Genomic DNA, 13,247 nt, shown 5'->3' with positions numbered 1-13,247 from the left:
AGCTGCACGTGGTTCAAATGCAACAGTTCTTAGAAATTCCGATCACATCAATTCAATTTTATTTTTGTTCAATTTTAGAACAGCACCACAGAAGGACATAAACGCATTCATATACGGCTCCTAAACTTTGGAACAGCTTTCCTGGCAGTGTTTGGAACTCGGATGCACTCTCAGTTCTAGATTATATATCTCTGCGGGTGTTATAATTATTATAATAACTATTCACCTTGATATCCGAACGCACACGGAGTAGATATTTTAGGTATGACAAAATGTTCATAAATTACGTTATTAGCAGCCTGTGCAAGTAAAAACTAAGCCATTCCACTAACCGGCATCGTAAAAAACACACACACAAATGCAACAGGAGATATTTGCAAAACAGTGAATTTATGAGTGTTTAGATAAACACATCGACTAAGTGTGTCTGCTTATTTTAGGTGAGAAACTGTTAACAGATAAATACACAATTATAAAATATAAAGGCAGGCAAGATTCAGAACATACCGAATGCAACAGGAAAGGCAGCAATGGTGAAAACTCAAACTGTTAAATGCATTTCATCTATTAATAACAGTCTTTTTCTTTTCTTAAAAACAGTTCTTTATAATAACTCTGATTCTTTCATGAACAACCATTGCAATTAAGCAATTTTTGTTAATTTTTGTTAATCTAATATCGTCTTGTCTACATCTGCACGGGCATCACATAAGTAAATTACAACAGTTAATAGCAAGAAAAGAACAAAAAAAAAAAACACATTATAAAAGCAAAAATGTAAATATGGCTTTTATGCGTTATAAAAGATATCATTCGCTAGCAGACCAAGTTGTCACAAAAGCAAACATCGACAAAACATTAACAGGAGATGCTATTGTAACATTTCAAAGCTTTATTATTCTTTTATTTAGAAAATGATATGTTTTCTCCGTGAATTGTTTCGACGCAAAGTTAATCATTGCACTGCTGGTCCAAATTGCCACAAAAAAAAAAAAAAAAAAAAAAAAAAAAAAATTGAAAAAGTACAAATTTTGTCTTGAAAAGCTTACAAACACTGTTTGGCCCCTGCCACGATCACGAGCTTTCAAAACACACACTGCTGATCTGACCTATCTAGTACTGAAGAAAAATAATATAGACATTAAAAAGGATTTGTATATGCTTTATCCAAATACAACTAAACAATAAAGCTGGCATGGCAATTCTCCAAAAAAAAGTGACGGAAATAAACAAAACACTTAAAATAGACATCCTGATACATAGTTCACTTTTTACTCATTGCATATCGTTGATGACTTTTCTCGAGCTCTCAATGTCACTGATTAGTCTCTGGCGCGGCTCACTGTTCCTGTCCGTCCTCTCTGAGCTCTGACGGCAGGAACTTGTACTGTTGCTGTCGTATCATGGCCAGCTTCTTCCTGGCTTCCTCCAGCTCTCTCTCCTTCCTGAGCATCTCTTCCTGAGCGGCGATGATCTGAGGGCACACACACACACACACACACACACACAGATGAAAATCCACAATGCATAAAAGGTCCAGCTGTAAAAACGCTACAATTTATAAAGACGAGTGTAAACAAACTGCTTCAAAATGCACACTAAAAGTAATGAAGTGCATATAAGTGATATTTCATTTGTTGAGATTCAATGTTAATTCATTCAATACCATGAATGCAAATCGCGGGTTTGGTAAACCCTTATATTATATATAATAAATATATTCCTATATTTATCTATAAAACATTGAGGTTACGATATCAAATTGAAAAAATGTGTTACAAATGAATTGGTTGTTTATAGTAATTGTGCATAAACGGACATAAGAAAGTGACATGGTAACGGCTTTAAATCACTAAATGAAAAACGTAAATTGCTGTGATTGAAATGCTTTAACAAACACTTTAATACGCATCTAAATGTTTGACTTGTAGCTGATGTTCTCTTTACCTGAGCGATACCGCCTACCATCTTGCTCTTCACCATCACGGCCTGATCATCTTGGGCCTCGAACGCAGCCTTCTGCGCCGCCTTCACCAGGTTATCTGACGCCCTCTTGACGGCATTACCTGCAGCTAAAAAGAAAAAAAAAAAAAAAGAGACATTTTGTGCTTTACACAGCATTCAACAAAACCCAATGAAATACATATATTGTGTATATACATATATATTAGTCTTTAGACAGGTTGAGACACAGAGCTGCTTCCTAATGTTAAATTGCATGTGCACTGTATTCTCACATTGAAAGTTTTGATTTGTGGCTAAAAGCACACCTACAAGTACATTACAAATGAAACATTTTTTTTTTTTTCTGCAAGTAAACTACGTTAATTTGTGGCTATAAGTACATTACAAATACAACTGTTTTCATTTTTGTCTGCAAGTGCACTATAAATGCAACTTTAATTTTGTGGCTACAAGTACATTAGAAATACAAGCACACTATTATTACAAGTACCTACAACTACAGCTTTATAAGTATACTACCCATTTTAATATGCGGCTAGAATTAAACCTTCGGTACATCTATAATTTGTAGCTACAAGTACTCTACAATAACAAATACTAATTAGCACAACTACATCTACTTTATTTTGTAGCTACAAGTACAATTCAAACCTGTGGAATCATCCTTGATTACTACTGGCTAATGAGCCTTATTAAAAACAGATGCAAACACTTATAAAACACTTATTATCCAAACCAAAAACATATAAATGATAGCTATGTAAAGAAACCAGTACAGTAAAATTTAACAAGCGGAGGTTTGAAGTCAAGATGTTTTAAGGAAGGTTCTGTATGCGTCCGGACTCTAGAGATGGCTTTATAAGGAAATGCAGCTGTGGAGAGAGCAGCTTGAACCAAACACGTCTCCGGCGATCCTCCGGCAAACGTTCCAGGAATATTCTTTTTCTTTTTTTTATGCCATCTGAGGCATTGTGCAGGGCTAAAGGTGTGATTTAGGATCGAGTGCGTTCAGCTGTCAAGAGTGCGATTTATTTCTGTAAGAGGAAGGACTGGCCCGCAATTTATACACAAAGTAGCACAGCCGAGAGATTACGCACTTCTGTCGCAGAAGACATTTTACATTACTGAGCACGGCCACAGACAAATTCGGTTCACATCTTCTAACCAAATACTGTTGGTGCGACATGTTATTTTGCGCAGATAAGAAGACTTTTTCCTCATGGACAGACCGCAGGAGTGGGATAATGCAGAAGGGGAAGTATATCACAGTTAAAAGCAGACTTTTTAAGGAGAAAGGCAGACAGAGCATGTGCATTTCTGTGAATAAAACTGTACTGGGTGAGCGACACCCAGTTTAAACTTCTTAAAATTCATATATCAAAAGATCATTCAAAATACTGTCATCTGCTGCTCTGATTGTAAAATTTATTGGCTTAAAGTCAAGTATTTATGACTGGTCAGAGCAATGCAGGCCAATGGCGGTCAGTGACGGCATTCTATATTTTGTGCATTTTTCCATTCATTCATCGCTAGTTATAATCTACAATTAGAACTAGTATACTATAAACATTCCTATTAGTGTCAAATTAGTGTTTCTAACAGAATGTGACAAATTACCCAACCCATGTTCATTATCGTGCATTTCAGAGTTTTGTTATTAACGTCCCGAAGCTTAACAAACAAAAATGAACATTGTAAATTGATATAATAAAGGTAATTCATGTGCCCATTTATATAAAATTCAGAAGCCTCCCAAGCAGCTCTCCGCAGCGCCTCATCAGCACTGCTGTTATCACAAGCACTCATCAGAGCACATTACGCTTCAGACAGCTGGAGTGTGTAAGACAAGATGATGGAACTGCGTCTATTCCTGCTCCAGAATTACATTCATCTCACGGCTGCAAGGCTAAAACACAGCTAAACTAAACATGGGACTTTACCAAGAGAAACAGCACTGGATACCATAGATATACACACACTGTATGTCTGACTTTCACTGCATGACAAGACAGCATGTAGCATCAGCTAACTAACCATGTTACTGATTTGCTCATACACAGCTTATGCGTGAAAATTCAATACGGTGCCCATCATGACTGAAAGATAAAGTGGTGATCTCGGAGTTATTAGGTTTTAAATTTAAACCTCAGCCTTCACCCTGTGCAGGACGACAGCTGTCTGGCTGGAGGCAGGAGGGGTGCAGAGGGTTTCACTGTGCCACTAAATATTTAAAGGCTTTGTTTAGAGGTGGACACACAACAGCTAACTACGTTTAATTGTGTCAGACCACTGCAGGAGGCGAAGCGTTTTTTAAAACGCTCATTTTAGGATGCAGGTCAATTTGAACTATTTCTTGTTGCGATATGATATTCGCCTTAAATAATAAAAAAAATGGGTTTTAGTGCCTTTTCATTTAGGAGGCTGGTGGTGGTGTTGTAACATTGTTGTAACACACTTTGTGCCCCTTAGGCCCATTTGAGCATTGTTTAAACGCCACAGCCTACTTCGAGTATGGTTGCTGACCATATCCATCCCTTTATGACTATAGTGCACCCATCTTCTGATGGCTACTTGAAAATGCTTTTCCACACTTCCTATGTTTAAATTGTTTACAAGAAACAACACTTTTAAAATATATGTTTTCATGTTAACTTTTTTGTAATATGTGAGAAAAAGTATTACTGAGTGTTTTTATCCAATTAGTTTTTTTGTACTGAATCCGACACGATCAATCAGACTTCCACTTTTACACACACACACACACACACACACACACACACACACACACACACACACACACACACACACACACACACTCTCTGACCTGCAGTCTCTTCATGGTCTGGGAGTCCTGGTCAGCCTTGACCTTACAGGCCACCAGCAGTTGAGCGGTGGATGCTGCCACCTGTTTGGCCGAAGAAATGAGTTTCTCTCGCTGGCGTGACCCTGAACCGCAGAGTTAGCCGCTTCACACAGGTTGTTCAGAGCTGCAGCCACCATACGTGCCTAGAGTCAACGAATTCATGGACAAAATATATATATATATATATATAACACCCACCTCATCAAAAATTACTTCATGTATCTGAAATCTCTGCATCTAAACTAGAAATTGAGAAAAGTTAAAGTGCCAGTTCACATTCTGTCATCATCTACTCTCCTCATGTGGTTTCAAACCTGTATGATTGACTTTTCTTCTGAAAATGTCTCAGGGCATACATGTCAAAATATCAAAAGTCAATGGAGACCAAAGATGTTTTGGACTTCGCTGACTCTGGATAAAAATAAGAATAATATTCAAAATATCTTCCTTTGTGTTAATAATGATTTGACTAAATAATGACAGAATTGAAATTTTTGTGCTCTTTTAGCTCTACTTGTGGCAGTGACCTACAGCAGAAATGAGACCCTGTGACCACTGTCCATCATCCACCGCGTTTGCTGGGATTGCCCGACCTGACAGAGAGAGAGAAATGCATTACTGATTGAACAAAGGCTGAACAAAGCACATGATATCTGAGCATTCTGGATAAAAATAACATTCATCGAGGCATGTTCATACCTTCCCTTGAGCCACCAACTCTCTCTGAGCAGCAGATGCAGCTTTGACCAGAGCGCTGGTGGCTGCAGCGATGGATTTGGCTGCTTCCAAAATTTGTTCCTCAAAGTTTAGACTTTCATCAGCTTCCTGTTAATCAGACCAGAGCAAACGTTCATTTCCACCACCGTCTAAACATCGTGACTGATCTTAAAAGTGTGCGCATGCGTATGGACACATTGTCACAATGGCTTTTCTTTCCGGTATAGATAGAGATGATGATGGATGTCAGTTCATGCTACATTCACAATTCGTATAATTTGTGTTACCTTAAATCCAAATCCAAACTGGGTAATGCAAATGGGAATAGTTACACAAATAATCAGAAACATTAGCTTCGGAATATATGAGCACTGATTGGGATTTTCCAAGCTGAATGTAAAATGTCAAGCAGTATAGCGTGTCAGTTAAGCTGCTCCTGAGGGATGTGGGTTTCCTCACCTTGGGTTTGGCCCGGGGTTTGAGCTGCTCTAGTTTCTTGGCGGCAGCTTCAATGGCAGCTGCGGCTCCCAGCAGCTCATTTTCGGCGATGACGGTCGGGTCCTCAGGATCCACCCATTCTGTACCTAAAGAAAGCATCATATAACCAATCAAACTCATGTGCAAGATTGTGCTGTGTATCTGTAATAAAAAAAAACACTGTCATAAATATATACAGTATGCACATATATTATGTATGTATGGATGCAATTAATCACAATTAATCATTTGACAGTAGTATATTAAATATATTTTTGTATTAATAAACACTAGATAGGTAGAAAAACCTAATATAAAATATTTAAAATACTCTGCTTTTTGTTATTTACACAAATTGACACTGACTCCTCTCTCTCTCACACAAACACACACACACACACACACACACACTCTCTCTGAGATTCTCCTTGTCTCTCATCATGTGTTAAATGAGGGTCTGGGTATTATCACCCCGAGCTCTCAGATCACTTTCAGTGATGGGTTGCAGGGATTATCCTGATAAATCCTGCTTGGATTCCCTGCTCATGATGCAGAACTGGAAGCGGATACTTGACCTGAGCTGATGGAGAGGACAAGAGGGCAAGAAGTACAAGAGAAGCCCTAGATCTAGACCCCCGCAGCCAGAAAATAATCCACTGATTGCTGGATGGCCAGAGCAGAGTGTGTGTTCTGAGAAACATGACACACACACACACACACACACACACACACACACACACAGGGTGAATTTGTACCTTTCATGGCCTCTGCAGCCTGTATGAGCTCTGTCACTGAACCGGCCACACGCTTGGAGAAGTTTGCCAGCTGCTGCTTAAGGTCATGACTTGGTTTCTGAATGATCTATGGGCAGAGATTGCAATTACAAGAGAACATTAAAACATCCGAAATAACAGATTGTTAAATCAATCTGATGACAAACCGTTCATTGCTGTTAGACACTCATGCGGTCAACTATAAGACGCAAATGTAGAGGTGTGTATGTGTGTGTGTGTGTGTGTGTGTGCGTGCGTGTGTGCTTGTCCTCAGTGTGTCCTCCAGGGTGGTGCTGGTGACAGTAGAACAGGTGCGTGGCATTAACAGAGCTGTTCGTTTGGAACAGACAGCTAAGAAAAGACTTGGCCATGAGTAGGAATGCTGGGAATGACACAGACAATACCAGAAACACACACACCCACAGACAAACATATGCTGCCTGTCTATATAAGCCTTACAAAAGCACAAAAGGCAGTCTTGGCTCTCTTTTCAGAGTTCCTATGTTTTGACCAGTGCGTTTCACAAATGATTTCAGTTGTGATTTTTGTTTTGAGACTGTGCTGCATTCCACTTTAAATGTCAGGAGACTATATTTGGGTTGGATAGATGTACAGTAAATGATCAATGGAATACTAATGGGACCAATAGTGACAGAATAGTGTTTCATACACGTTATTCCGCTCAAATGTAAAAAAACCCCCCAAAAAAACATTTAAAATACATTAAGCTGTGAGTAAAATTAGAAAAAAATATTAAGGTTACATCTTAAAATATAAAAAAATATATTAGATGGCAAGATGGCAACAGTTTTACTACTTTGAGGAGTAGTTTTGTATTATTATTATTATTATTACAACAATCATATTTTAATAGTTTTTTCCTTTTATCATTTTTTTCTTTTTATTTATTTATTTCCCATATTAATTATGTACTTAAACCTGCAATAAAAACTCTTAAAAACTAAAACATTATCTATGAAGAATCAAAACAACAGTGTTGTTTATTATATATATTATATTATTATTTATATTATATATTATATTATTATAATAATTTAATCACATTAATTTAATAAATTTAATTTTGTTTTCAACAAGAGAATGTCACCACTTAAAGGATTTTTTAATCTGACATTTTTGCTGCACTTGTAAGGATTTTGGCACAGTCTAACAACATGACTATGGGAACCCTGTCTCTTTCTGAATATTACATAAAACTGACAATTCATCCTGCTTTGGCCTCCTCCCATAGCTGTAAGCATACGATTAGAGTGCACCCACACACACACACACACACACACACACACACACACACACACACACACACACACACAATCCACAGGAAAATACTCATTCGTGATCAAAGTGAAGTCAAAAATGTGGCAAAATGTTAAATTATTCTGCAAACCATTCAATTATGACATCTCATTCAGTATCTGAAAACATGAACAATTAAGAGCCTGTAAATCAAAGCATTTTGACTAATCAAGATGCTATTAATATACTGTAGGTCTCAGAATGCATCCAAATGTTACTCTCTTGAAAACAACCATTATAATCACCAGTTATAACATCGTGATTTTACTTCAGTTGAACTGAATTTTTAGAAGATTTGACTAGATTAGAGAAATCATGTCATGAGAATCTACAGAGGATACATGACAAAATTTATATGAAACATTTAAAACGGAAGTTTAAACCGTAAGTCAAAATCAAAATGATGTAAAAAAAAGTATAAAAATCAAAAAAAGGAAAAATATAGATCTGCATCCCACCAATTGAGAAGCCCTGCAGCACACATTATATTATGTAATTTCTGAGTCATGTTAAGAGGTTGTCCCGTTCAGCAGACACAAAACACACACGTTCACATGCACAATCAGTCACCTTTAACTCACCGGCTATCACAGCGAACCCACACATACACATCAGAGAAAACAGAAAATACATGAAGGTAAACTATAAAATGAATATTAAAATTAAAATTTACCTCATTACAATCTCAAAATCCCACACTGCACAACTCAACTGTAATTTACAAATACTCTTTCTCTAATGTTTTATCATTTTAACTACCCTTTAATACATTTTATACAGATGTTTCAATCACTGACCCACTTAGTGACAAACATACTGTGAGTTTGTGAAATATGACATTTCTCTGTGCCCTTAAAATAACAGGACCAAAGGCCATGGAGGTTATTTCTCACCGCTTTAACCCTAATGACCCCAACTAAAGGAGCTCTGAAGAAGAGTGTGTGTGTGTAACAGGGTGGACTGGTGGACACTCACCACTAGCACATGCTCCAGCAGGCCAAGGTATCCTGTGGCACACTCAGAGCCGGAGCGCAGTGCTCGAGCCTGAACATCTCGCTTCACCTCCGGGTGGAATGCCGCTTGCTAAACAACACAGCAGAAAAATGATTTCCGCTTCAGAAACGCATATACACTAGAAGTCAAAGTTCAAGCACTCATCCTCTAAGACTACTTTTTACATATTTTTATTTAGTCACTAAATAAATTAAACTGAAATGATTGTTTATACTGTTTTTAATTTTATCCTCCACATCGGACACTCAACTAATTTTGTCGCTGACAAGCAACTATTTGTTGAATTTAAGCGCAAGCAGCACAACTCAAGTTTAGAAAATAAGCGTATAAAATCATTTTACATAAAACTATAATGCTGCACGTATCACACGTGAAATATAAATGAACATATAAATGCAATTTATGTTCAATTTTGAGTTTATAGCATTATTTTGCTACAACTGGATTTCAATTTCAAGTTGGATTATTATGAAATAGCTGCATTTTTCTTAATGAAGTTTAATTAAGAAAAAGTCATAAATAGAACGATTTTAAAATATTAGGAACAGTTTGAGTCCCCTTATGAAGTCATTAATATGAAAATGTATGCGAGTGGTCTCACCTTGCAGGAGTGCAGCATGTCAGCGATGGCTCGTCTGCTCAGGTTAGCAGTGGCGATCACATCCTCTTGGCGGCACGAGTTTCCAGCAGCCACTGCTTTCGCCGTGGCCAACGTGATGCCTTTGGTCATGCGGATGAACTCCTCTGGAGTGGCGGTCTTTGGAGGAGGATCTGGACTGCTGAACACCTGAATACCAGCAAAACATATGATGTTGTTGGCCAAGGTTTAATTTGCTCTCATTCCAATGGACTTTATATCTAATACATACTTTCACTGTAATATAGTGATGGCTATATATAAAAATGGCTGTGCATATTTTCAGCACAGTTCAGTGTGTGTGTGTGTGTGTGTGTGTGTGTGTGTGTATGTCTCTTACAGCCAGCTCTTGTTTGATGTGCTCTATGGTGGCCTCTAGTGCACGTGTGCCTTTAGTGGCCTCATCCTCCACGGCTTTCACCGTCTTCAGTAGAGACGTCACGTTTGTCACCATCACCTGATCCCACAGAAACATCACACATCACAACTCTTGACACACTTGCATTACGGCTTTATGACATTATGCCATTGATGACAGCACTAAAAGTGCCCTATTATTGTGTAAAACAGCTGTAAGAGAATGAAAACAAAGCATCCTGCAAAGTTTTAAACCTGAAAATGCACCGTGCATTGTCTCTTTCTTTTAAAGGGTTAACTATAAAAAGTAATTTAATTTGTCTATGCCATTAGGCGCTGCTTTTGGAGAAGTAAAATCAGCCGTTTCATATCATGAGCAAATTTGGTTAAAAAAAAAAAAAAAGGCAATTATAAAACAGTTAAAGTGATTTTTTGATTTACTTAAGCATGTCAACCTGTGGTTAGGGACACTGAAAACCAAAATGTGAACCTTTCATAATCCATAAAAGGTGCACTTTAACATAATCAAAGAATAATAATATATAAAGCAACAATACCGAATCTTTGTAATATTTAAGAAATATTCTAAATCTATATAGCTTGGTGCAGAAACAGAGTTGTCTAGTAAGCCAAATCAAATAAATTAATTAAAAACAATTATCCAAATAATTAGCAAAACTGGTCATCAGCATAGTGTGCATGGAATATGGAATATATAAATAACAAAAGAATATATAATAACCTGCAAACACAATCTACTGACATTGTCTTTAGAAAACATACAAGCCAAATAAAAAAAAGAACAATAAAGGGTTAACTGATAAATTATTGTGAATACATATCCCATATGCTTAAATATAACTTTAAAAATAGAAATGAATTTATGGTAATGATTATCCTAAAAGAAATAAACATAAATAAAAATCTAGTTTGTGCGTTAAGTATTAGCTTCATTTAATGTTTTTTTATACTATTATATTTATTCGGTATTTATTCATATTCTCTGTTAGGTCTTATATTTTTAGTTTTCATAATTTTTGTTTCAGTAACTATGTTATATTTTATTAGCACTTAAAACTAGAAAGTTATAAGTACTAATAAAATGTAAAGTTTTTAATCTAATATTGATATTTCAATATTAGTTCTATTACCAAACACATACTTTTTTTTTTTTCGATTTATTTGTGCAATTTTATCTTTAGTTGTAGCTAACAATAACACCACCAATCTGACTGCAAATGATTAGCAGATCTTTGCTTTTGTAGGTCAAATGGACTGACTGATTTCAGGTCACCTAATATTTTCTGGCAGACTATAATAATCAGAACTGTCACTTTGATTTAGATCGGTTATTAAAGGCCTTAGGAGGAGACTGGATGTGTGGATGAATGAGATGACTCTTCTCTGTGTCTATACCTTAGCAGAGTTCTTGAGCTGTAACATGGCAGGATCATCATGAGGTTTGCCGGCCGCAGCCTTCGTGGCGCTGATCAGGTCACCCAGAGCTTTAGCCACATCCTTCACCGCATTAATCAGAACCACCTAAGACATGACAACAAACACAGGATCTCAGACGGCAGTGGCACTACAAAACAACATGTAGATCAGCATCATGACCTAACATGCTTGAACCACAAACATGGGCATAATCTCACACCTGCATGAGACATAATATGTATATGTATATTGTGACGGGCGCCCCGAGCTACCATCAGCGTTGCCCTGGGAATAAACCACCATCACCTGGGAAAGCCACTAATCACCGGACTCGCCGCACCTGGAGCTCGCTTGCCGGTGGCCAGATAAGCCACGCCAGGCTCGCACTCCAGTGAGCCACGACACTCCTACATGCTGTCTCTGACTGTTATCTCTTTGTATCTTCTAGAAGCCAGTCCTTGAACCGCGACACGGAGCTAATTCCCCAAGAATCACCGTTGTCGTACTCACCGACTGCACCCAGAGCACCGAGCACCCAGAAGATAACGCCACTGACAGCGGTTGTGCACCGCTCACCATTCACCTATCACCTATATATTGTTAAATAAACGCCCTCCGGGTTCAAACGCCTCTGTTTGTGCTGTGCTTCATCCGCCCCGTGACAAGTGGTGGAGAATGCGGCCATGTTGAAGCACTCACAAACACGCGAAACAAAGAGAAGAAAACGAAACATTACGCCGCGGACGCCATTTTGTTTAAAGGGCACCTACCCCGACTCATCTTTTTTTCTTCTCTTTGTCCCCCCTCCAGCTAAGCGCCGCGACCGCCAGGAGATGGAGGAGCTGCTACAGCAACTCACAGAGGTGTCCTTCGACAGCAGCAGATCGTAGAACACCTGGCGAACCGACAAGGGCAGCTCGAGCAGGAGCTCGCTGCCCAGGGTGCCGCCGCTCGACCGCGCCCCGCCGTGCCCGATCCCCGCATTCAAGCAGCGCAACTCCTTCCTAAAATGACCAGCTATGACGACCCAGAGATTTTTTTACAGATGTTCGAGAATGTCGCCGTCACGGAAGGATGGGATCGCCAAGAGTGGCACGCGCGCGCTGGCCCCGCTGCTAACTGGAGAAGCGCAGCGCAGCTTCTATGCCATGCCGGCTGACCTGGCTGCCAACTATGACGACCTGAAACGGAGATCCTCGGAAGGGTCGGTCATTCCGATCTGGCGCAGCCCAGGGGTTCTTTGACTGGGCGCCCAACCACGCCGACCGGCCCGGCTCAAGTCGCCGAGCTCACCCGTCTAGCCCAACATTGGCTACTGGATCAGGACCCGACCCCGCCAGATCGTCGAGAGGGTGGTCATCGACCGCTCTTGCGGGCTCTTCCCGATCCTACCGCCAGGCGGTCGGCATGCGCAATCCCGGACGCCCTCGGAGTTAGTGGAAGCGGTCGAGCTGGCTGAAGCGGCACTCAAGAGGGAAGCCGGGAGCGAGCGCCACCTTTTCCCGGAGGGCACCCCAGGAGCAGCGCGCGCCGGAGGGCACCTGGCGGCCAGTAGAGCGGGCGGCGGGCCCTGCAGTAAAGGACGAACCCATGCCCACGGAAGCTTCTACCACCCCAGCTCGGGAACCCAGGCCTGGCTAGCGGGCTGTGGGTTACACCAGGAGGTGCCCCACGAAGCGCCGGCCGTCCC

The 13,247-nt window shown here is 39.5% G+C and overlaps 1 protein-coding gene across 1 annotated transcript in view; it reads right to left on the bottom strand.

The window, feature by feature from the left end:
• Window positions 1-371: 371 nt before the first annotated feature.
• Window positions 372-13,247, bottom strand: part of LOC122352783 (talin-1-like) — a 47,516-nt gene continuing 34,640 nt past the window's right edge. The window contains 13 exon segments of the mRNA XM_043250431.1: window positions 372-1,474; window positions 1,948-2,072; window position 4,123; window positions 4,790-4,899; window positions 4,902-4,971; window positions 5,360-5,421; window positions 5,506-5,653; window positions 6,005-6,129; window positions 6,778-6,883; window positions 9,088-9,195; window positions 9,728-9,913; window positions 10,104-10,220; window positions 11,537-11,662. Coding sequence (XP_043106366.1) covers window positions 1,340-1,474; window positions 1,948-2,072; window position 4,123; window positions 4,790-4,899; window positions 4,902-4,971; window positions 5,360-5,421; window positions 5,506-5,653; window positions 6,005-6,129; window positions 6,778-6,883; window positions 9,088-9,195; window positions 9,728-9,913; window positions 10,104-10,220; window positions 11,537-11,662 — 1,419 coding nt within the window. The 3' untranslated portion in view covers window positions 372-1,339.

Source organism: Puntigrus tetrazona, chromosome 10 (assembly GCF_018831695.1).
Source record: "Puntigrus tetrazona isolate hp1 chromosome 10, ASM1883169v1, whole genome shotgun sequence".
NCBI classification, from domain to species: Eukaryota; Metazoa; Chordata; class Actinopteri; order Cypriniformes; family Cyprinidae; genus Puntigrus; species Puntigrus tetrazona.
The sequence above is the reverse complement of the archived record's forward strand: the minus strand, read 5'-3'. Positions and strand labels throughout refer to the sequence as shown.